Below are 26,321 nucleotides of genomic sequence, written 5' to 3' on the forward strand. Positions count from 1 at the left end.
GTGTTCACCAACCCAGAAACTTTCTGAACCCCATTTTTCTTTTTTGGTTTTTATGGAGCCTTGATTACACAGGCATGATTGATGAAATCATTGGCCACTGGCAATTGATCCAACTTCTAGCCCCCCTCCCCTCCCCAGAGGTCAGAGGGGTGGGACTGAAAGTTCCAACCTCTGATCACTTGGTTGGCTCCTGGCAACTAGCCCCCATCCCTAGGTGCTACCTCAAAGTCACCTCCTTAACATAATAAAAGACCCTTATCACTCTCTTCACTTTGGAAATTCCAAGGGTTTTAGGAGCTCTGTGCCAGAAGTGGGGATGAAGACCAAATGTATATTTATTAAAAATCACAATATCACTTTTCCTATCTATGAATATGGGATGTCTTTCCATTTTTAGGTCTTTTTAAACTTTTTCAGTAATGTTTTGTAGTTTTCAGTATATAGACCATTCATTTCCTTCGTTGAATTTATTCCTAGGTATTTTGTTCTTTTAGATGCTATTGTAAATGGAATTGATTTCTTAATTTCCTTTTTGGATTATTCATTGCTGTTGTATAGAAACAACCAATTTTTTGTATTGATAACACCACCAAAGTATTACATTATTAGGAAGAAATTTAACAAAAGTTGTGCAAGACCTGTATACCGAAAACTACAAAACATTGCTGAGGGAAATTTAGGAAGACCTAAGTACTAAGTAAATAGAGAGATTTGAAGTGTTCATGAATCAAAAGATTCAGTATTGTTAAGATGTTATTTTTCCCTTAATTGATCTGTTAATTTACCGCAGTCTTACTTAAAATCCCAGTAAACTTATTTTTCATAGAAATTGACCAGGTAATTTTAAAGTATATGTGGAGGGCTTCCCTGGTGGCGCAGTGGTTAAGAACCTGCCTGCCAGTGCAGGGGACACGGGTTCGAGCCCTGGTCCGGGAAGACCCCACATGCCGCAGAGCAACTAAGCCCATTCACAACTACTGAGCCTGTGCTCTAGAGCCTGCGCGCCACAACTACCAAAGCCCGCGTGCCACAACTACCGAAGCCTGCATGCCTAGAGCCCATGCTCTGCAACAAGATAAGCCACCGCAATGAGAAGCCCACGCACCACAATGAAGAGTGGTCCCCGCTCGCCGCAACTAGAGAAAGCCCGCGTGTAGCAAGGAAGACCCAATGCAGCCAAAAATAAAATAAATAAATAAATAAATAAATAAAATAAAATATATGTGGAAATATAAATGCTACATTAGCTAAGAAAATTTGGAAAAAGAAAAACAAAGTTTGAGGACTTACATAACCTGCTTTCAAAACTTAATATAGAGCTAGAGTTATCAAGACAATATGCTATGAGCAGAAAGAAAGGCATATTTATCAATCCAACAGATTAGTAAGAATAGAAATATATCTATATCTATAAACAACTGATTTTTGACAAAGATGTCAAGGCAATTCAGTGAGGGAAGTATAATCTTTTAACAAACGGTGCTGGATGAATTTGATATCCATCTGCCAAACAACAAACAGTCCCTTACTTCACATCTTATAAATAAATTAACCTCAAATGGATCATATACCTAAAAATAAGAGTTAAAACTATAAAATTTCTCTAAGAAAATGTAGTAGAAAATTGCAGTGACCTTAGGATAGGCAAAGATTCCTTAAAGAGGGCACAAAAAGCACAAATTGTAAAAGTTTAAAATTGATGATTTTGAAATGATGCTCAACATCACTAATCATCAGGAAAATGGAAATCAAAACCACACTGAGATATCACCTAACACCAGTTAGGGTGGCCATCATCAAAAAGTGAAACGATAACTTGCTGGTGAGGATGTGGAGAAAAGGGAACCCTTGTGCACTGTTGGTAGGACTGTAAATTGATATAGCTCTTATGAAAAATAATATGGAGGTTTCTCAAAAAATTAATGATAGAACTTACATGTCATTCAGCAGTTCCACTTTTAGATATGTATCCGAAAGAAATAAAATCAGCATCTTGAAGAGACACGTGCATTCCCATCTTTACTGCAGCAATATTCACAGTAGCCAAAATGTGGAAACAACTTAAGTGTCCATCAGTGGATGAATAGATAAAGAAAATAATGGTATACATATACAATGGAATATTATTCAGCCTTAAGAAAGAAAGAAATTCTGCCAATTGTGACAACATGGATGAACCTGGAGTACATTATGCTAAGTGAAATAAGCTCTTATATATATATGGAATCTTAAAAAAAAAAAAAGTCAAACTTAGAGTGTGGAATGGTGGTTACCAGCGGCTGGGGGGTAGGGGAAGAGGGGAGATATTGATCAAAGGGTAGAAACTTTCAGTTATAAGATGAATAAGTTCTGGAAACCTAATGTATAGCATGGTGACTGTGGTTAATAATAAAGTATACTTGAAATTTCCTAAGGGAATAGATCTTAAATGTTCTTACAACATACACAAAGAAGTAACTGCGATGATGGATATGTTAATTAGCTTGATTGTGGTAATTATTTCACAGTGTATACATATATCAAAACATCATGTCATATACCTTAAATTTTTTATTTCTCAATCATACTTCAATAAAGCTGGAAAAAATAGGTGGTTTTGACTTCATTAAAATATATTCAAAAGAAATTGTTAAGAAAATGAAAAGGCAAGACAAAAACTGGTAGAAAATATTTGCAGTACATGTATCCAAACAAGGCTATTTATCCAGAATATGTAAACAACTCTTACAGGTCAATTATAAGGAGATAACCCAGTAAAAACAAGGGAAAAATTTTGAACAGACAACTTCACCAAAGAAAATACACAGATAGCAGCAAATAAGCAAATTAGAAGATCTTCAACATCTGTCATTTAGAGAAATGCAAATTAAAATTATGAGACATACTTTAGAATTAAAAAGACCAACAATACCTAGTCCTAGGAGGGATATGGAGCAGTTTGATCTCTCATGTATTACTGGTGGGAATGGAAGATGTCACTGCCACTTTGGAAAACGATTTGACAGTTTCTTGTAAAGTTAAACATACATTAACCATGTGACCCAGCCATTCTACTGCTGGGTATTTACCCAAAAGTTATGAAAACGGATGTTCACACAAACGTTCAGACCAGCGTCATTCCTGGTAGCCTAAAAATGGGAACAACCCAGATATCCATCAACTTGTAAATGTATAAACAATTTGTGGTATATGCATAGAATGGAATCCTGCTCAGTTTAATAAAAAGGAACAAAACTACTAATATATGCACCAGCATATAGAAAACCTTGTGCAAGAATTTCTTATAAATTCTAGAAAAGGCACAACTATAGTGATAGAAAGAAGGTCACTCTTGCCGGAGAGTTGGTAACAGGGAGCTGACTGCAGCTGTCAAGAGGAAACTTTTTGGGGGTGATTGAAATGCTGTATATCATGATTCTGGCGACTGTTACATGATTGTATCCATTTGACAAAATTCATTAGTTAATTTTATTAATTATGAATTATCCCACAGTAAAGCTATTGAATAAGAAGGAACAAACTTTTAAAAAAATGATCAAACTTCCTTTAAGTTATAGTAGGATTGGAGGGAATAACAGGTTTCATTATTTTTCGAGACTTTCACAAACAAGTGTCTACATGCTTTGGCAGGAAAAAGAGGTCGTCAGTAAGATGGTTGATATCTAACTTCACTCATCAGTTGAAAATAACAAAAATTATATTCAGAAAAAAAGTAGTGATTTTGCTTAATGAAAAGTAATTGATATTATATTTAATAAATCAAATGTTTAATTTTTTAGCTTCATATTAACTATTATCATCATTTTAATTCACTTTAGAAATATAAACCTGGTCGATGTGATGATATTTTGAAATGGAAGCCTCCCAGTTTGAATTCTGTGGATTTTCGCCTAAAGATAACAAGAATGGGAGGAGAAGGGTAAGTATGCCCCTTTGTTTCCCTATGATTTTTACATGAAATAATACCATTTGCATAAGGCTTCACTGTTTACCGGGTATTTTACATATACTTTACAAAAAGAAAGTAAAGTACTTTTACAGTATACTTTATGTATGTACCCATAAATCTATCTCATTTTCCCAGATTACTTCTTTGACCTATCACAGCTAACATGTTGGTAGCATCCTTTCAACTTCACTAATTTTAGTCTTAAAAAAAAGTTATATAGAAAAATGAACTTTGTTAAATTGTAAAAGTGAAAATACATTTTACTTGAAAGTAATCCTGTTCGGTGAATTACAAATATAAGATATGATCATTAATATTATAATTAAATGTTTTGAAACAAGCCTTTTTTCCTTTGAAGGAAACTACTTCATGTTTGCCTTTGGATAGCAAACACTTATCTATACTTTATTAGGGTAGGGTTTTAATTGTGGAATTACATTACAATTTTTCATTATGTTCATTAAGTGTTAATTTTTTCATTTATTGGTTAATCTTCATTTTTGACTTCATTGATTGCTATTTTAGAGTAAAACATGCTTTAGCATGAATATTTTCATTGTTTTTCCAAAGCCTTATTTAATTTTACTTTGTTCCACAATTTTTTATGGCATCTCATATAAGTAAATGCATAACAACAAAACAAGAAGTGTTTAATCAAGAAAATCATAAAGAGAAAGTAAATAAGATAATGCTGGCAGAGAGGTTAAAAGTATACCAATGCATGCCATAAAATTCTTTTTACTTGCCAAAGATAAACCACAGGTTTGTTTTTTTGTAGCTAATGGAATGAAGGATATACGATGAGTTATATGAATCCAGATTCCAGAAGATTAAGTCTCTTAAGAGACTGTATATTTTCAAATAAAGATACTGTGTAGTGTGGTGAATCCTAACTAAAAAAATAATTTTATTAAGTCATATGGGTATCAGTTTTCAAAAAATAGAGTAGTTAGTATTTTACATCATTAAATAAGAGTTTGTGACTTAATAGCAAAGTACAGTTTAGCCAGAACAATTATCTGGGGCCGCAAATAGTGTTGTTTAGGTATTTCACTGTCTATTGGCCTGGTTTAATCCAAAGATAGATAGATAACTTTTGACTGTAGGATTGGATAGAATATGTATATTCTATAGAATAATATAAAAGATTAGATAGAGAAATAATATTGGCAATCTAGAATATCTGTATGCCAGATACTTTGTCAATAAGAATAATCTTTAGTTTCCTGCTTATCAATACTTATCCAAAAATATTATTTCTCTAATTTAATCTTAGCTATGCATTGGTATTAACATTAATGTCAATTAATCTTTTATTAATTATTAACCAATATTATCAATATTATTATAACACTATTAACTACTAATAATATGAATAATTAAATATTATTAATCAATATTTTTTGAAACTGCCCCCAAACACATTCCCCCTCCCCCCCATATATATAAAATATCTTTGGATAAATATTGCTAAGTAGTAAGCTCAAGATTATTCTTCCTGACAAAGTGTAGGGTATACAGATATTCTGGGCTCCTGGTTCACTTTGGAACCTCCACATCAAAAGTCATGCAAGCTGAGTGTAGGCTTATATGTTTTTCTGGAAGTGGCTTAAAGAAGACCACCTCTCTTCTAAACAGTGGCGGCTGAGGGATTAATTCAGATGGTGCCGCCTGCATCTTCTTCTTCTTTTTTTTTTCCTTAAAAGTCACAGGTGAATATGGTTCTTTGGAAATAAGGCTTCAAAGATGAAGTAAAATTTGTTAAATTGCCTCATTACTAAATCTTTTATTTTGCCTAAATGCTGTATTTATAATATTTAGTTAAGGAGTATAAAACCTTGTGTGTTTCTGTTGATTGTTTCATTGAGTTTTGAAAGATGATTTTGTTTTGCTTTTTACAGATTGTAATTCTTAGCAACACTTAAAAGCTACATGAAGCTAAATGTAGCATGTCCATATCTCTGTGTTAGAAATGATATTAATTTTTTCCTTCCATTTGTCCATTGCAATTAAATATAGCAAAGTGTAATTCAGTTTAGTAGTTTGTCATTTGCTTTTATTCTTAGTATGTTTTAAAATATGTATTTTAAAATTTTACCTATTTGAGTGACTTTTTATTTAAAAAAATGAATTATTTTTGAGTCTAGTCCTCTTTAAAACACACCAGAATGTCAGCATTTAAGGTGATTTTTCGGATAGCAATATGCAAGTTACATTGGTGTAGGTACATGATTTATTTATGTAACATGGGTGTCGGTTTTCAAAAATGGGGTGTTTAATATGAACTATAACATGATAATTATTACATAAAATACGTATTATTCAGTTAGCTGGAGTAATATGCTTTTTTTCATGGAGAGAATGTTATGTATTATAGCAGTTTTCACAAAATAAATGAGTTTATATCTAATACTTATGTTAGATGCAGTGTGTTAGAGAGCATTACGAGAAGTATGCCTGTAATAGTTTGAAAGGAGAGTAGCCATGTCTCTGAATCATAAGAATTGTAGCATGTGATTAGTGAAGTGGGGCTAAGATATTAAAATACCATGAGACATGATACTATACATAGAGAATCCTAAAGATGCTACCAGAAAATTACTAGAGCTAATCAATGAATTTGGTAAAAAAGTAGCAGGATACAAAATTAATGCACAGAAATCTCTTGCATTCCTATACACTAATGATGAAAAATCTGAAAGTGAAATTAAGAAAACACTCCCATTTACCATTGCAACAAAAAGAATAAAATATCTAGGAATAAACCTACCTAAGGAGACAAAAGACCTGTATGCAGAAAATTATAAGACACTGATGAAAGAAATTAAAGAGGATACAAACAGATGGAGAGATATACCATGTTCTTGGATTGGAAGAATCAACATTGTGAAAATGACTATACTACCCAAAGCAATCTACAGATTCAACGCAATCCCTATCAAACTACCAACAGCATTTTTCACAGAACTAGAACAAACAATTTCACAATTTGTATGGAAACACAAAAGACCCCGAATAGCCAAAGCAGTCTTGAGAAAGAAAAACGGAGCTGGAGGAATCAGGCTCCCTGACTTCAGACTATACTACAAAGCTACAGTAATCAAGACACTATGGTACTGGCACAAAAACAGAAATATAGATCAATGGAACAGGATAGAAAGCCCAGAGATAAACCCATGCACATATGGTCACCTTATCTTTGATAAAGGAGGCACGAATATACAGTGGAGAAAAGACAGCCTCTTCAATAACTGGTGCTGGGAAATGGACAGCTACATGTAAAAGAATGAAAGTAGAACACTCCCTAACACCATACACAAAAAATAAACTCAAAATGGATTAAAGACCTAAATGTAAGGCCAGGCACTATTAAACTCTTAGAGGAAAACATAGGCAGAACACTCCATGACATTAAATCACAGCAAGATCCTTTTTGACCCACCTCCTAGAGAAATGGAAATAAAAACAAAAATCAACAAGTGGGACCTAATGAAACTTAAAAGCTTTTTGCACAGCAAAGGAAACCATAAACAAGATGAAAAGACAACCCTCAGAATGGGAGAAAATATTTGCAAATGAAGCAACTGACAAAGGATTAATCTCCAAAATTTACAAGCAGTTCATGCAGCTCAATAACAAAAAAACAACCCAATCCAAAAATGGGCAGAAGACCTAAATAGACATTTCTCCAAAGAAGATATACAGATTGCCAACAAACACATGAAAGAATGCTCAACATCATTAATCATTAGAGAAATGCAAATCAAAACTACAATGAGATATCATCTCACACTGGTCAGAATGGCCATCATCAAAAAATCTACAAACAATAAATGCTGGAGAGGATGTGGAGAAAAGGGAACCCTCTTGCACTGTTGGTGGGAATGTACATTGATACAGCCACTATGGAGAACAGTATGGAGGTTCCTTAAAAAACTAAAAATAGAACTACCATAAGACCCAGCAATCCCACTACTGGGCATATACCCTGAGAAAACCATAATTCAAAAAGAGTCATGTACCCCAATGTTCATTGCAGCACTATTTACAATAGCCAGGACATGGAAGCAACCTAAATGCCCATTGACAGATGAATGGATAAAGAAGATGTGGCACATATATACAATGGAATGTTACTCAGCCATAAAAAGAAACAAAACTGAGTTATTTGTAGTGAGGTGGATGGACCTAGGGTCTATCATACAGAGTGAAGTAAATCAGAAAGAGAAAAACAAATACCGTATGCTAACACATATATATGGAATCTTAAAAAAAAAAAAAAAGGTCATGAAGAACCTAGGGGCAAGACGGGAATAAAGACGCAGACCTACTAGAGAATGGACTTGAGGATATGGGGAGGGGGAAGGGTAAGCTGGGGCAAAGTGAGAGAGTGGCATGGACATATATACACTACCAAATGTAAAATAGATAGCCAGTGGGAAGCAGCCGCATAGCACAGGGAGATCAGCTCGGTGCTTTGTGACCACCTAGAGGGGTGGGATATGGAGGGTGGGAGGGAGGGAGATGCAAGAGGGAAGAGGTATGTGGATATATGTATATGTATAACTGATTCACTTTGTTATAAAGCAGAAACTAACACACCATTGTAAAGCAATTATACTCCAATAAAGATGTTAAAAAAAAAAGAAAACCATGAGACAAATTAATTTCTTTTCTTGATTGTGTTCCTAGTATTTCTACAAAGCTTAGTATGGAGTGGAATGTCTTGAAAGGTATAATGTAAATACCAATCTTTGAAAATGTCTACAATGATTTTTTTTTTTATGAAGTCTTAGGCTTTCAAAGTATGGTTTTGAATCTCCCTTAGCTGCTGTAGTAAAGTGGTTATAGTATAGATTCTTGTTAGATTAAAATTTAATGCAAATAGAAAAATCTATTAAATGTCCTGTTGATGGCATTTAAAAATCTAAACTTTGCTCTTTTCCCTCCTTATAGTACCATTTCTGAAAATTCAAGGTATATTAACTTAATGTTGATTTATTATGGCCTAAAATAACTTGTGTATATCTTAGCAGTTTACGTTGTGTTGAGCTTTACAGACATACAATTCAGATTTTCAGCTGAAAGCTATACATTGCTTTAAAATTATTGTGCGTTTATATTAACTAATCTCCAACTAAAAATCGTGGTCTTTGTGAAAAGCTAGGATTACAAAGGTTGTCTGTGTTCTGGAGAGTGCAAACTCGAGTACGATGTGAGTGACTTATAGTGAGCTGTATAAACGTATTATTTGTATAGCATAGTTTAGAACACAGATTCTAGAGCCAGGCTGCCTGGGTTTAAATCTTCTTGTTACCTGTGTGACCTTTAGCACAGCCCTTGTTTCTGTGCCTCAGATTCCTCATTGGTAAAATAGGAATTGGCCTTGTAAGACTTTTGTGAGGTTTAAATGAACTAATATATGTAAAATATATATTAATATATATAGCAATTATATATTGCTTTTATTTTTGTTGTTTTCAGTAAGGTAGATTTAAAAGTCCATATTCCATTTTTGCCGATCCTACAGTTCTGTTGTTTGCTGAACTGTGTAAATTTCACTTTTGTTTGTGAATCATTTCCTGTTTGATTCCAATCCCTGTTAATTTTTCCCTTTTAAAATGCATATATCTTCAATTTATATGTGTAATTAATTATAACTTGTTGAACACCTGGAGAGCAAGAAATAACAGAAATCACAGAATTTTTATGTATAGAATTTTTTGGTAATAAATGTCTTAAAATAATGTTGACAATATGTATAGTGGTTAAGAACATGGGTTTTTGGCCAGGACTGCACAGAACCAAATCCTAGCTCCACTACTTCCTTGCTGTTGTTACTTAATCTTTTTAAGCTTCCTCATCTGTAAAATGTCCACAGTAGTAGTAATTAGCTCATAGATTTGTTGTGAAGATTTATTCATATTCTATATTCAATTGTAGGAGTGAACAAAGTAAATATGGGTTCTGCCCTTATAGACTTTACAATTACAAGCTACTGGCCTAAAATGCAAAAATAGTATTGCTTTATGAGGTTTTGTAGGATTAAATGTAAGATGCATGTTAACCAACTCAGGTCTGGGCATTTGAAGTTGAGAAATCCTAGCTTAATAAGAAGCACAATGAAGTAAGTGGAATCAACTACATGATTCTACTTGAAAATGTATGAACAGGTCCTCTTAACTCTGCTGACTAAAGTGTTTTTTTTTCCTTTTGCTCAGATTTATTTAAAGAAAAGAATAGTCTGATTCTCATGCTTACTTGAACAAGTGTTATTATTTTTAAGAAACAAATTATAGTGGTAAAATATTCAGACTGCTGAAAAAAATGTTCTTGTATAAGAAAGGATTCAGTCACCAAGAATATAGCTAATAAACTATAGGGGGAAAAAGAGTCTTATTTCTCTGCTGAACAGAGCCATTTTCTTTTTTCCCCCCTCTGTTCTATTTTGGAATGAAATACTTAACTCTTTTATTTACAGTTTATTAAAAGAATTATTTTAAATGAAATTAATTAGAGTTAAAAACACTAATATAACCAATATTATTACATAGTACACTTAGTAACTGAGCTATTTGGCATATAGCTAGCTGGTCGGAGGGGTATAACAATGGTTACTTTTATTTTTTAGCAAATGGCCCATGGTAACTGCTTTGTTTATCCTATTTGAACATATTCTCATCACGCAAACATTTTTTTAAGACAAACGCTTCCTTGGGTTTCAGTTCTTTGAATGGTTACTGTATCAAGTTCTTGATTATGCTGTATTTCCAAGTGGGCCGGGTGAGGGAAGGAGAAGCTGTGGCTGGCTGTTCAGCTCCTCTGCCGGGCTGTCTATGAGGTATTAGCAATTCTTCTCAACCCTTTGATTTTGTCTTCCCTACTTCCTACAGAAAATCGTTCTCAGGCCATCTACCAAAAATAAATATTGTCAAAGCACCTAGGAGAAAAGGAGCACGTGGTTTACAAACTTGTGCTTGTAACGTCGCTGGAGTCAAAATACTTTTTTTTTCACTTGTTAATTTACTGAAGAGAAATTGGCATTACCTTTGTTTTATCATTTGGTTCTTTGGCATTTAACTTTATTCATTTCAAATTATTCATTACAATGAGAACCTTTTGCTTGTGTCATTTGTTCTAATTTAATGTATGTTTTACTTAATTGCAATTTTTCTAAGTTAGCTTTTACGTTATGAGGAGCTTGTTACCTGGGAGATATCCCTGGGGAATATTGTATGGATTAAATACTAGTGTAGTTCCTACTTTGAATCACATCGGAGAGAATGTGATTCAAACTAATCCAAGCAGCCTGTGAACATAGTATTTTACTATAGACCTTCTTGAGTTTGTATCGTATGCATAAAGGAGAGTCACTCTCCATGCCATTATATTAGTCTACTGCAGAAACAATAGTGTTTGTAACAGAAATATCACTAAGCCTTAGTAAAATGAAATGCTCATGTTTTAGTCTAATGGCTTATATTTGATATAATTATGGATGGAATTTTAGAAATTAGCAATTTGCTACAGCTTACGGTATTAGGATTTGGCCTGGAGTATCGATGAAGTTACTATAAATTTATTGCTGAACATCCCAAGTTCAAATCTTGTTTATATCTTATGGGTAAAATGAGGAAAAATTTGAGCTTTTTAGCCACTGTGCATTTCTCTGTTTAATGCAATTGTGGAATAAATTAAATAGCTCTGATTATTAAAATAATTTTAAGATAATTAGTGACAGAATTATATTCTTTTACCTCTCACAGTCTGTTTTGAACCAAGCCATTTAATTTGGTTTAAAGAGTTAATTATGACAAGAGGATATTTAATATCCTCTAACATATGACAGCTTCAAAATATAAATATGGTAATTTATTGTAAAAAGAAGAAAGCTAGGGCACATCATTGTTAATGCAGTCCTTTTATCTCTGGAAAATGGAACTCATATTAAGCTTTGAATCTCAAGGGAAAGGATATGGGGGAAGGGTATGGAAGGAGCTCATTTTGTTCTTTGTGTACATCAGAAAACTATCTTAGCAAACTGGACTTCCAAGTGTTGAATAATGGGATAGTAAGAACAATTATGATCCATGATTTTTGCAAAGCTTCATGAAGTGGTGTTGCTAGTGGTTGTTTTCAGTATCTTACTTTTATTATATTGGTACCTGTTATATATGACCTTGGTTTTCAAAAAATTATACTCAATTATATGTAGGAAACGTATTTCATTGTGTCATAACAGTTTAAGCTTTAGATTTTGTAAATGCACATATACATACCAGCATTGTTCAGGGTAAACACTACAGATTTAACCATTGTATTTATAGTACATTACCACCTTGTAATATTTTAATTAGAAACCTCTATCAACTAGAAGTTTTCTATATCTGCAGCTCAAAGATAGTTCATGTTCATGCTGATAAACAGAAGTCATTGCAGGTTTCATACGCATGTTTTCAGTCATCAGAGGAAGTCTAGATTATGCAGCTTTTTAAGAAAGTACATTCTGTTTTTATTTAATTGTTTGAGAATTGATGATCTAAATTGTAGTAAATTAACACGTTAGTATCAAATGTATTTTTCCTGACCATTATACAGTGACACGAGTTCCTCAGATATCATCCAATTTACCTCTTCTGAGTAATGTTTTAACTTTAATAACTAGAGCTGGACTATGTATTATTTAGATTTTAAAATTGCTTCAGCATTTAAATATGGTTTTATAGTAGAAAGTATAGACTGTATTACATAGTCTCAAGAGAGTTTAGAATACATTAACTGTAAATTACATGAATTCATTACTAAGAAACAAAGACCTTTATTCATCTTTTTCAGAATCTAATTTATAAAAATGAAAAAGAAATCACTATCTTCTTTGTCTCCCATTTACTTTTGGACTTTGGGCATAGTAAGTAGCAGTGCTAGTTAAAACTGATTAATCACTATTCAGTAACCATTCCTTGAAAACCATCTGTGTGCAAACCACATTGTGAGGTGCTGGGAATAAAAAGATGGGTAAGCCCTATCCTGAAGGTATGAGTAGCTTGACTGGAGGGACAGATGTAGATAAATATCAGTGTGACAGATGCTGTACTATCAGTGTGAGTAAAGTACTGCAGAAGCCCGGACAATCTTATATTACATATAAAATATTTTAATTGTCAATAATAGTACAGTGAAGGTTCTATAGAAGAAGGTTCATTTGAGTAGAACTTTGTAAATACATAGGCATGGCATTCAAGATATATGGTCTGAAAAAAGTCATGAAATTACATGAAATGTTTATTGAATCACTAGAGTTTATGGAAGTGAACACTTGAATAAAGTAGGCTAGGACCAGATTGTGATAGACCAAGAAAACCAGAGTAGAGAATTAGGACTAACCATGGAGAGTTAGTGATCAATAAAAAGAATTGGTATTATCTGTGCTTTAGAAAGTAACTGGCTAGAAGATAGAGATTGATAACATATTCTAATCAGTTTTACAAGCCAGAAACCTATAAATCATCTCTGTCTACCTTACCTGCGTATCCAGTGAAGTCCTGTTAGTTTTACTTTCTAGATATTGCTTAAATATGTTGACTTTCTTTTGTTCCCTAGTCATGATCTTAATTCAAACAAGCATTGTATTACCTGGACTACCGAAATAGCCTCTAACTGATCTTACCTTACTACGCTTGTTCTCAGGTAGTACATTGTCTGATGTTAGTAGACATTACTAGAACTCTGTTAGCTTTTTTCTTCCCACTTCTCTCTTTTTGGTTAGTGGTTGCCTGCCGTAGTAGGTTGAAATGTGTCCCTCAGAAAGGTATGTTGCATGCCCTGGTACCTGTGAATGTGATTCTGTTTGGAAATAGGATCTTTGTAGACGCAATCAAGGTATAAGTGAAGATGAGTTCATACTAGAATAGGGTGGGCCCTTAATCCAATATGACTAGTGTCATTAGAGAGATATAATTAGAGGGGAAGGGATATAGAGATGCATGAGGAGAGAAGGCCATGTGATGAGGGAGGCAGAGATTGAACTGCTGCAGCTGTAAGCCATGGAATGCCAAGGATTGTCAGCAAACCGCCAGAAGCTAGGAAGAGGCAAGAAAGGATTTCTCTTCCATGGATTTCAGAGGGAGCATGGCTCTGTCAACGTCTTTTTAAAATTTTAAAAAATTTTTTGGCTGTGTTGGTTCTTCATTGCTGTGCGTGGGCTTTCTCTAGTTGTGATGAGCGGGGGCTACTCTTTGTTTCAGTGCGCGGGCTTCTCATTGCGGTGGCTTCTCTTGTTGCTGAGCACGGGCTCCAGGCTCGCGGGCTTCAGTAGTTGCAACATGTGGGCTCAGTAGTTGCGGCTCATGGGCTCTAGAGCACAGGCTCAGTAGTTGTGGCGCACAGGCTTAGTTGTTCCACAGCATGTGGGATCTTCCCGGACCAGAGCTCGAACCCATGTCCCCCGCATTGGCAGGGAAGCCCCCTCTGTCAACATCTTGATTTCAGACTTCTAGCCTCCAGAACTGTGAGACAATAAATTGTTGTTTTAAGCCACCCAGTTTGTGGTACTTTCTTATGGAAGCCCTAGGAAACAAATACACCTTGTATATATTGTTTTACCCTTTAACTTTATTCTCTTTCCTTATATTTTAGATTTATCTCTTGTAAACAGCATTTAGCTGGATTTATTATCTTTGGTTATATTTTATCTTTTAAATGGAGCATTTTGTGTTTTATACTTACTTAAATTAATCAAAAATATGAAAAATTTTCACCGTCATATTTTGCGTTATTTGTCCTACATTTTCTGTATTTATTTTCTTCTTCTTTCTTGCCTCCTTTTATTTTGATAGTTTTTTCTCATTTTTGTCCTGCTCAATTTGAAGTTGTGTTCTAGATATTTTACTCTAGAAATTTTAGCATGTGTATTTAACTCAGTAAGTCTAAAGTTGACATTTTTACCTTTCCAAATAATGTACTTTTATTCTACTCACTTCTTTCCAACTTATGTGTAATTATTGACTTTTTTCCTTTTTATTAAAGCCCATAATACATTATTGTTTTTATTATGTACAGCCGATATTTGATTACTTTTCTTATTTATTTACAACTTCTTTTGTTATGCATCCCCTCTATTATCTCATACCTTCTATGTGGAATTATTAAACTTCTGTCAGTAGTTATATTCTTTAACATTTCTTTTAGACTCTGCTAGTAGCTAATTTCCATTGTTTTTATGACAGTCTTTAGTTTACCCTATTCATTGGACATTGAATTTGAAGTAAACAGTTATTTTTCCTTTAGCATATCGATGATTTCATTCCAGTGTCTTCTGACTTTCAATGTTACTGTTGAGAAGTCAGCTGTCAGTACAATTGTCTCCTTTGAAGATAACCTTTTTTTCTTTCTGTTTTACTTTTAAGAGCCAATCATTGTGTTTAGTGTAGTTCAGATTCACTATGATGAGTCTAGGTATGGATTTTTGTTTTTCTAACTGAAATTTATTTGGCTTCTGGAAAATACGTTATATTGTTTTTCATCAGTTCTGAATATTTCTTGCCATTATTTATTCAGATGTTACTGTTGCCTCATTTCTTCTCTCCTTGCAGAACTTCAGTTGATTCATTTGATAAACAAATAAATATTAAGCACCTTCTCTTTGCTAGTAACTGTTTTAGGAGCTTGTGGTACATTCTTTTCTTCCCAACTCTGCCCTGCCATCACTATTTTCAGGCCCACCGTCAAACATAGAGGCAACAGTTTTCCACAGACTTCTTCACAGGTGTCCCTGAATGGTCCCTGGTTAGTGACTTTTCTCTGATCCTCCAATCATATCCTTTGTGATCTGTACTCCTTAGCTTCTCCTACAGTGGTATAAGGTCTGATCCTTATAATAAACTCCTGATGCCATATCATTGGAAAGTTCTGATCCCCAGGTTAAACCATAACTGATACATAGAGCTGACAGGTGTGAGAGAAAGAGAGAGTAGTCAGGGAGTCGAGGATTTTTGCCTGAGCAGTAGGATGAAGTTGCCATCATCTGAGAATGGAGAAGAATGTGGAAGAGTGGGTTTAGGAAGAAAGATTGAAAGTTCAGTTTTGAGTATGTTGAGTTTGATATTGTAATAGTTAACCATCTTCATATGTCAAGTAGCTGATGAATATAATGAATTTAGAATTTTGGAGATTTATTTTGGACACTGTCAGTATATGGATGGAATTTAAAACTATGAGACTGGATGATATAGCCAAAGGAATAAATGTGGATAAAGAGGATGAAGGATTGAGCTTTGGGGCCTGTCAACATTTTTAGAGGCTGGGAGAAGATGAATTAGCAAAGAAGGTTGTTGGAAAAAGCTTAGCAAGGAATTGGAAGTAATGACTTTGGTCAAATAATGCCCCAAAGTGATGTGAATTGAGAATTCACCTTTGGATTCAAGTTTAGTTTTTGTTTTTTTTAATATTCAGCTTGTTTTCAGAACTGGTATGATGCAATTTGTATTTTGTACCACATTTTTATATATTCTAACATCTGTCCAGAATAGTTATTTTGTTCCACTGATCTTTCTGTATTGAGAAATATGTTGTACTCTAAAATTTTGAATTGGGCAGGTTACCAATTATGCTTGTATTTATTTCTTGTAAGAATATCATAAACATTTCACTAAATTCCTTTTAATTTGCTAACTTTACTCTTAAGTGAATTATAATCACCCATCACTTCGGGTATCACTTAGTCAAACTTTGGTCTGTTGAGGTAATTCTCTTTTTCCCCCCATCTGTGGGCTTTGGCTATTTTCTTTTTATATAGTCAATCCAAGTATATATTAGAAAAGAAAAATATCAAACCTCATCATTCAGTTTTGAAGTTTAGTTGCTAAATTTTCTAATAATATAGTGTTTTGAACCTGGTACCAGAACCTATACTTAAGTTGGCTAGTTATCATCCCCTATCTTAACTTTGACAAGGTCAAGCTGAAGTTTCATGGGAGGCCAGTTTCTAGACTTTCTGCTTGGCCACTGGCTCTGAAGAGTAGACTACAGTGGTTTTCCTTATCAGGGACTTTCATCCTGATACATGCAACTTTGTGGATCTCCTCTGAGGAAAACTGAAGAATATTCTTCATTCTCTGAAGTGCCATATGTTCTGACTTTGGGGATTTGCATTAATTAGATTCTGACCTTACCTATATCATGCAGCTCTTCCACCTCTTACTTTTCACATCTGGAAAATGAGAACATTGGAAAGATGATCTCTAAAGTCACTTTCTGCTCTAAATTTTTGTGACTGAATATATACAATTGATCCTTATTATTCACAGATTCTGCAGTTGCAGATTCACCTACTAGCTAAAATTTATTTGTAACCTTGCAGTGCTTTCACAGTCATTCATGGATATGCACAGGGGGACAGACATTAGGAGTCATCCGATGTACACGTTTCCAGCTGAGGTTGAACAAGGCAATGCTCTGCTTTCTTGTTTTAACTCTCATACTGTAAACAAGTGTCTTTTTTCGTGGTGCTATGTTTTTCATGTTTTGGTGATTTCACTGGGCCTCCAAGTGTAGCACTGAAGTGCTATCTAGTGTTCCTAAGTGCAAGAAAGCTGTGATTTCCCTTTCAGAGAAAATATGTGTGTTAGATAAGCTTTATTCAGGCATGAGTTATAGTGTTGTTGGCTGTGAGTTCAGTGTTAATGAATCAACAATATATATTAAATAATGTGTCTATAAACAGAAACACACAGAAAACAAGGTTATATGTTATTTGATTGACAAAAATATGATCAGAGGATTGCAGGAACCTAATGCTGTATTTCCTCTAGAATCGGTGGTTCTGTATTCACTAATTTAGTGTTCCTGGTGACGTTATAGAACATAACTACCGTGAATGATGAGAATGGACTGAATATTTTTTCTTTTATCTTGTCCTTATGCTCCTTGGAATAATAAGCTCTTGTTCTGTTTCCCCTAGGATCTATCATTCTGCATATCAGCAACATTTAATAAATACCTATCCACCCCTCTAGGTCATCACAAAGCACGGAGCTGATCTCCCTGTGCTGTGCTACTGTTTCCCACCAGCCAACTATTTTACATTCAGTGGTGTATATATGTCCATGCCACTCTCACTTCGCCCCAGCTTATGTTTGTGTTGTATACAATGTCCCTGGAAAAGTTTGTCTGCTCTGTCTTCCCGGAAGCAAAAGTCCCAGTAAAATATAATTTAATTTATAAAATTTAATTATGCATAACCTTTTAAGAACAATTGATACTGTAGTTGCTGACTAATTACTTATAGAATTGAGTTAAAAGTGGTGCATATTTCTTTAGGAAGGCTGTTTGTCTCCATCCAAGAGCTTTGTGAATTAAGAAAAGGAAAATGCAAATAAACACTTGCAGCATTTCTATCAAGTTAGTTTTCAAATATATCAATTTCTACACCTTTTCATAAATATAATTTATGATTTAGATGAGGAAAGATTGAATGTATTGTATTGACGATAACTTCACTCTTTTCCTATCATTTCCATTGTTAACTGGTTCTGTTACATTCCATTTATCTTGGATGATCACTTATCTTTTAATTGTGCTGTGGTTTGTCAAATGAGCCTGGGCTTTTATTACATAACCACAGATCACCTCTGGAGCTAGTGAGCTGGTCAAAGTATGTATTCTAAATTGTAAGTTGTCACTTTGATGCTACTCTACACCCTTTGAAAGATGAAGGTGCAGATGAGTCAGGTGATTTTCAACAAATGCTACTAGAGTATTCAACTTAGATTTTAAGAAGTACATTTTAAGACTCTTCGGTTTGAATAATGACTTAAGTTTAAATTTTAATTGGACTGAACGTTTTCATCATTTTTTGATTTTCACAGTATTTTACCCAGTTAATTAAAGTAAGTAATGTCTTCATGAGGTAGGACAGTTATCTCCATTTTACAGATGGGAAAATTGAAAAATGTCATTTAGTTATGACTTATCCAAGAGCATTCAGTGAACTGAGATTAGAACCGGAACAATAGACCAAGATTGGAATTCTAAATATTTTTTTTTTAACCACTATCTTGTGTTGAGTCCAATAGACCATGCCAGTAACCAAATTAAATTTATATATCTTTCAAAATGAGAGCAAGGGGGGAAAAGGGGTTATCCAATTAGAACTTTAGCTTCAGACATGGTCTGTAAATGTCTAATTTTTCAGTCTGACGCATCAGGAATGTTTCATCATTATCATATCCCCTTTTTCATATGCAGCATAATAAAAAGTCCATAATACAAGACAGTAATTTCAAAAAATATGAATTTCTCCTTAAGAAATATGATAGTTATTTGAATTTTTTTACAATTTAAAGGAAAACTGAAAAATGTGATAATATATAACAACATATATAGTGCATATACTTGCCATTAAATATATTACATATCTACACTTTATATATTGCACAAATGCAATTGAAAATTTATGGTAGGTTTACAGACTGTCAGTGCTTATCATGTTAAAGACTGCTAACTGTGTAAAATAAGTTGGAACTTGGAAAATGGTTTATTAAAATTAAATTTCATTCCATATTAGTCTTCTGTTAGTTTGAAATATTTATATAGAATATTTTAGAGTAGTTTGTTATAATATGTTAGGAAGAATTTATTACTAAAAATTAAGAGTCTGCGTTCTAGATTTAGCTCTTATTCTGCTAAATATATTGATCATGGAAGCATATTTGCAGATTTGTCTTTGGGAATTAGAATCTTCATATAGCAGTTCATTATTGATAATGTAGCACCACGGAGATTTCTTCTCTGCTAATTTTTTTCTTTTCACCTTTTCTTCTTTTGTATTCTATTGTTAAAATTCTAATCAATGCCAGGTAAAATTGGGTAATAATGTATTGCTTTCCAATTCATTGCTTCTATTTTTCACAGTAGGTTTTTATTTAAAATGACTCTGTTTGAGGTGATACTAAACAAGTTAAAAATTAAAGTCTGTATCTCAGTTGTCCAAGATTAGGAATACCTATAACAAAACCAAGTTATTATAAACTTTATTCCTCACTCCAAACTAATTCTCCTCTACCTTGGAAGTACCATAATGTTTCGTTATTGAAATTTGCTGTATTTTGCCTTACATTATTGTGAGCTGTTAACTTGACCCCCAGAATACCTCATAAATTGTTTTACACTGCCTGTTCTCAGGTAGATGTTTTGAATTGAATTCAGTTCCCTGAAGACAAGACAAACACGTGACCCCTTTCTGATATCTGTTTTTTAACGTGGATATGTTGATTTTGTTTCTGTTTAGCTTGTTTCTCATTAGGCTGTCAAATTACATATTTATTTTTAGTATTGTCTATTCATAGTCAGTTTTCTTCACGTGGTTAGAATTATTAAGATTTTGTTTCCCCAGTAATCTTCTAATTTGCATGATGAAAAATCAGATGATCACTGATCAATTATTTTTAAATATAAATTGCATTGTAATACGTGCCATCTAGATGACCAGTCTAACCAGAACAGTGCCTACCACATAGTAGGTGCTCAAAAAATAAATAAATGGATGAATGAGAGAACTAACGAATGATTCTTATAACCTTTCTGTTTAATAGTTTATCCACTTAGATATTTATAAGTAAGATCACTGTGTTCAAGGATTTGTTAAAAATCCTTAATTTTAATTTAAACTCCTTAGCGCTAAAACCTGCATCTCTGCATGAACATGCCACATGAAGCCTGTTAACTTTATTAAGATGTACCAAATTAATAGTTATCCAAAGTGAGTTGATAGGTTAGGGCCCATTGAACAGAACTGCATAGAATTGTTAATGAGATATAATGTGTGTGAAGGGCATCTATAGACTGTAAACTACTACACAAAGCTTAGTTCATTTATTAGGCAGCTTTTATTATTAAAATGCAACCAGTAATACATGCTAAATAATACTACTGTACTGTAACTACCCTTCTCAGAATATGCAATATATATTTGAGCATATATACTGGATTGTATAGATTGTCAAGGTATAGACTAAGCTGTATCTTATTCTTGGCAAAGTGTCTTTGGGTGTTCCTAAATAATAAAAAAATACAATTATATAGAAAAATTACAAAGAAATAACTAAGTAGATAGTATGTAATCTTGATAGATGATTATTAGAAAGCAAATTTCTAAATGCCAAAGCTGTAATAAAATCTTTTTTTGTAATTGAAGCTTTGGGGGAAATCATTTTGGATAACATATTAGTAGTTTGGGTTTATTTGTACAAAATATTGAAGGGCTGAACATTGAAAGATTAAAACCTGTCTCCAGATTATTCAAAAACAAGGCTAGAGTTCTGTTTTTTTTAAGTTAGAAATGATGAAGGAAACAAGTAAAATGGTTTATTTCTAGATGAAAATGTATTGTGTCATTGAAAAAGATTTCCAGTTCCACCCAAGAAAACATTTAAGTACATTAGTAATATTTGGCTTTTTTATCCTAAGCCAAAAGAATTCACTAAGAATAATCTGACTTAAAAAATATCACTATAAAGTATGTTCCTTAGGTTATAATTTTGAGTCTTTGGAAACCTATGTAATTTTTTTCCTAACTTATGCAAGGAGAGAGAGAGTAACTTTTTCTTTAAAATTTTCCTTTCACTCGTGTTATTTTGTTGTCCTCCTTACATTTGTATATAATAGGATAGTACGAAGTGCCGTGGATTTATTATTCAATGGAAATACGTCCTTTCAGAGATCATTTGCTGTCTAGACCTCTATTTACCAGCAGTCATGAACAGACTATACTTTTCTATTGAGATTAGTATGGTTGCAAGGCAGCATTTAAAAAAGAGAAGAGTTTTAAATATTATGCTTGGAAAATATGAAGGACAATTAAAATCCGGTGTCTAACACATAAAAGAGCCATTTTATGCAAATACCATCTTTTATTTATATTTTGTTCCATTTATGATGGTAAATCTATTGATCATTTTTTTTAATAGTTTAAAACCTTTATTGTGTAGCTAGGGAAATAGAAATGGTCCATAGAAAAGGGCTTTTCTCGACACATCAAAGAAGTGCCTCAATTTTGGTCCCCCAAACCTGGAATAGTGCTTATGTGCTATGACACCCTCCTTTCAGGGTTTTCTATACTCTGTGAATCCTAGATTCTCTATAATTTCTATCGGTCATTTTTTTTTTTTTTAAGAGAAAAGGATAAAGGCAGTAGTCTTAACCTTTAGACCACATGTAGTGCATTTAAATACATACATGTAATAAAACCTTGTTACTTTAGATTTGACTCTTTTGGAATTCTGGATATAGTTTGTACACAGGTTGAGTAGAAGTTCACTTTTATTGCTTAACAAATTCATATTATAAATACATTTTAGAAAGTATGTTTAATCTTAGGGTGTCTTAGTTAAGGCTACTATAACATACCACAGACTCGGTGGCTTAAACAACATTTATTTCTTAACAGTTCTGGAGGCTGGAAGTCTGAGATCAGGGTGCCAGTGTGGTTGGGTTCTTGGTGAGGGCCCTCTTCTGGCTGTGTCCTCACATGGCCTTCCTTGGTTTGTGCCCTAGAAAGCAGGGCTGTTACCCCTGGGACAGTGGTCACTGAGGTAACCAGGCAACTAGGGTGAACTGTGCTGGCTGCAGAAGCCCTCCTGTACTCAGTGATGCAAAAAATGGATGTGAAAGAAATAGTTTGTCACTGTGGCATGGAAGAGAGAGCTCTTGGACTGCACGATCTGAAAGGCTACCTCCTTCCCCCAACCCTGCCTTCACTGGAACCTCCTGCCTGGTCCAGGAAAATCTTAAGCTCTTCAACCTAAATTACAATATGTATTGATATGGCGTCAATTCCAACGTACTATTGAAAAAAAAAAGAAAGAAAAAAGAAAAAAAAAAACATGAGAAAGAGAAGCAAATTATACTGGGAAATGAAGTCTTACCTGGTGGACCCGTGGAGCCTGAGTCCATTGGTCCTTCTGTGTATTCGACGTATTGTATTGAATTATGGAGCTTTATGTTTTTGGTGTCTTTCACTAAAAATTAATATTCTTGAGGGTAGAGTCTATTGTTCCAACATAAAACATAGTACCTATGGCTTTGAAGGCCTTTTGTACTTTGGAGAGGGTGTGAATGCTTTAGATAATAGCATTTGTCATGATTTGGAAAATGACTGCCTTCAAAGTATCTCTAAATTAAGGTAAAGTGATATCAGCTAGGATTTCACCTAGTTTGTAGCTCCATATTTCAGAGAACTGTTTAACTCTCTTCTGAGAACAGTTCTTACCCATTTCCTTGCCTGAAAGAATGAAAACCCTCAGACTTCTTCACTTGTCCTCTCCCTCACCCTTTCCACCCTCTTTTCTCTTCCCCTAAGAAGTCATAAAGAGCTCACTATAATAATTTTCTTAATCCTTTGATGAAATCACTCTGTTGTAGATCTAGCTCTGCTTAAACCAAGTGATGCTTGTTCCCTGAAACGTGGTTTATTTCTTTTTAGCACAGCCAGTCAGCACCTTCATGAAGTACAAAGATAGTAGATATAAGATAGATCTTTTGCATCTTATATGTCCTATATGTCAGGTGTAATTCCTAATTTTTTTCATAGCTGTGACTAACTTAGTGCTTTAAAAATATTTTTCATTGGTCATAACATTTGACAGAATGAGAAAATATATAATTCAAACTTTTAAGATAGAAGAACCTAGAGGATATGACCACTGGGTTCGCTTTTTCCTAAATGGATTTCTACCTAGCAAATTTTGTGAGGGAGGAGGAATAGCAGAGTTAATACCTGTACTGTTTATGGAGAGCAGTCTTTTTCCTTCTCTTACTGTTAATTATATCCTTTATGAGATCAAACATAGGAAAGAAAGATGCTTGATATTGTCTACTTTGGCTGGAGTATTGGTAGCAAGGTTTGGAAACACTTGTTACCTGGTTCTATACACACAGCATGTATATCTTTTAAAGTTAGAAATTAAGAAGCCTTTAAGGATTACATTCTTATCTTGGCATCTTTTATCCTTGGCAAAGGCCTACTGTGCTACTAGACATTTTACATTTAAAATTTTCACAAATCATAATAGAGTATCATTGATTTCCTACATGTATTTTAAAAAAATTGTGAAAAGTTTATTTCCATAGAATAATAGTCACTCAAAACTAAACCCCATTCTTAATCCTTTAAAATAAATTGTAACTGGAGGAAAAAAATTGAGTCTTAGAGGGTAGGAGTTTTGTCTCTTGGGTCTAACAGTTTGCAAATGCAGAATAGCAAACTTTTATGAGGAAAAAATCTTTAATGTAAAATGTGTTTCTTGATCCCATGGGATTCTGGTGAATCAGCCGTACTTCTAGGCCCTCTATTATCTTCCCTATTCTTAGAACAACCGTTGTGAACTGATTGATGGAAACAGAATCTGGGTGTATGGGATAATCACAGTCTTTCTGTCTTGTTTAAGGCTCTTTAGATAGCGTTTCTGTGGTCATTACTTTTGAGCTAGATGTTTTTAATTTGTTTACTCATTATTCATAATTGTTTTCTGTGTAGCATCCTGTCTTTTGATATAGCAGATATTTTATTATAGGATTAGTCATCCACAGATTAGCCTAAATCTACTGTTAGTTAAAGAGGATTCAGGGAGAGAAAAGGTAAATTTGGAATCATATTTGCTTCAACAGTGATCTTTTATATATCTGATTTGGTAAACATGGTTTATTACTTTATATTATAGATGTATTATGTATATGTATAATTTATATTTGTTATATGTCACATATATATTACACATTTATTTACTGAAGTATCATCTCCTCAGAGGACTCTTGAAATTATCACACTTGACCCTTTATCTTCCTCAATGAACAAGGGACTGTTCTATCTAATTAAAACTTTAGTTAATGTTTTAATCTGGGGATCTCTTTTTTGATAATATTAAGACCAAGTTCTGAATTCTGCTGGGGGGCAGTGAGCTTAACGGAGAGGGACAGTTAGCATTTTTAATTTTTTTTAAATTTTATTTATTTATTTTTCAAAAAAATTTATTTATTTATTTATTTTCGGCTGCGTCAGGTCCTTGTTGCGGCAGCGGGATCTTTCGTTGCGGTGTGCAGGCTTCTCTCTAGTTAACAGCATGCGGGCTCGATAGCGCTCTGGGCTCAGTAGTTGAGGTGTGTGGCCTTAGTTGCCCGCGGCATGTGAGATATTAGTTCCCCGACCAGGGATCAAACCCGCGTTCCCTGCGTTGGAAGGCGGATTCTTAACCACTGGACCACCAGGGAAGTCCTAGTATTTTTTAAATAAGACCGCTGTCATTTCCTTCTTCAGTAATGACTATTTTATTCTAATAAAATTAGGAAGAGAATGGTGGATTCCATACAGTTTACTTATTTATTTTTTTTTAATGTGATGGAGGCTATGAAGTGTATTTTTTATAACAGGAAGTTCACCTGTTCAAGGTTACTGTGTGCCTACTGTGTGGCACTTGCCTGTGAGTTCCAGGTGGGGATAGAGGTATTGACTTTAAGGACCCCTAACAGTTTAGAGAATTTGAAGCATTAACTGGGTAGTTAACCTTTCTATTTTCCCTACTCTTTTTCTTAGGACACTTTTCATAGATTGTATTAGTTTTCATATCTTTTCTGGATAGCATATTTCTTTGAGATGCATGCTCACTACCATGATCCTGTTTGTTACTAAACTAAACTTTAACTTTTCTCATAAATAAAATGGGGTTAATATTAATATCATTAATATGAATTATAACACACCTCGTAGAGTTACTGTGAAGATTAAATTAATCGAAGTCCAGTATCTGGTACACATAACTTAATAAATATTTGCTGTTAGTATGATCATTATTATAATTTATTTTACAAATGCTTATGGAATATCTTACTAATTACCTGGAACAATGATAAGCAATGTGAGGGATACAGAAGAAATACTAAATGTTGTTTTTCCACAAGAAGTTATAATATAATATAGATGTGATAAAACAAACACATGAAACAGCAGTGAACTCTGTATGACAATATATAAATAAGGACCAAACTGTGTGGCACAGGTTGTTGATGCTGCAGAAGAATTTGGAGCAATGATAAATCAGTGGGGGTGGGGCAATCAAGGTAAGCTTCATGCAGGAGATGGCACTGGAGCTGTGTCTGGAAAAATGGGTAGTATTGGAAAAAGATAGAAGGGTATTTCAGGTGGAGATGACTGGCACATTCACAAGACAGTAAAGAGGCAGAATTGGTGAAAGCAGAGGCCTCCAATTGCTGAGTGATAAGGCAATCAGAGAATAAGATCTAAGTCCTTGTCTTCGATTTTAAGCACCTTAATAGCAAAGTTTTATATTGAAGCTTTTTCAGCTCTTCTCTTTTATACATCTAA

At 33.8% G+C, this 26,321-nt stretch overlaps 1 protein-coding gene across 5 annotated transcripts in view; it reads left to right on the forward strand.

Annotated features, from left to right (window-relative positions):
• RNGTT (RNA guanylyltransferase and 5'-phosphatase) overlaps nucleotides 1–26,321 on the forward strand; it is a 323,844-nt gene that overhangs the window by 141,123 nt on the left and 156,400 nt on the right. For all 5 annotated transcript variants that reach the window (XM_036871771.1, XM_036871768.1, XM_036871767.1 and 2 more), the window contains exon 13: nucleotides 3,819–3,919. In XM_036871771.1, the coding sequence (XP_036727666.1) occupies nucleotides 3,819–3,919 (101 nt within the window). The remainder of the gene's footprint in view (nucleotides 1–3,818; nucleotides 3,920–26,321) is intronic.

This window comes from Balaenoptera musculus, chromosome 12, assembly GCF_009873245.2.
Source record: "Balaenoptera musculus isolate JJ_BM4_2016_0621 chromosome 12, mBalMus1.pri.v3, whole genome shotgun sequence".
NCBI lineage: Eukaryota > Metazoa > Chordata > Mammalia > Artiodactyla > Balaenopteridae > Balaenoptera > Balaenoptera musculus.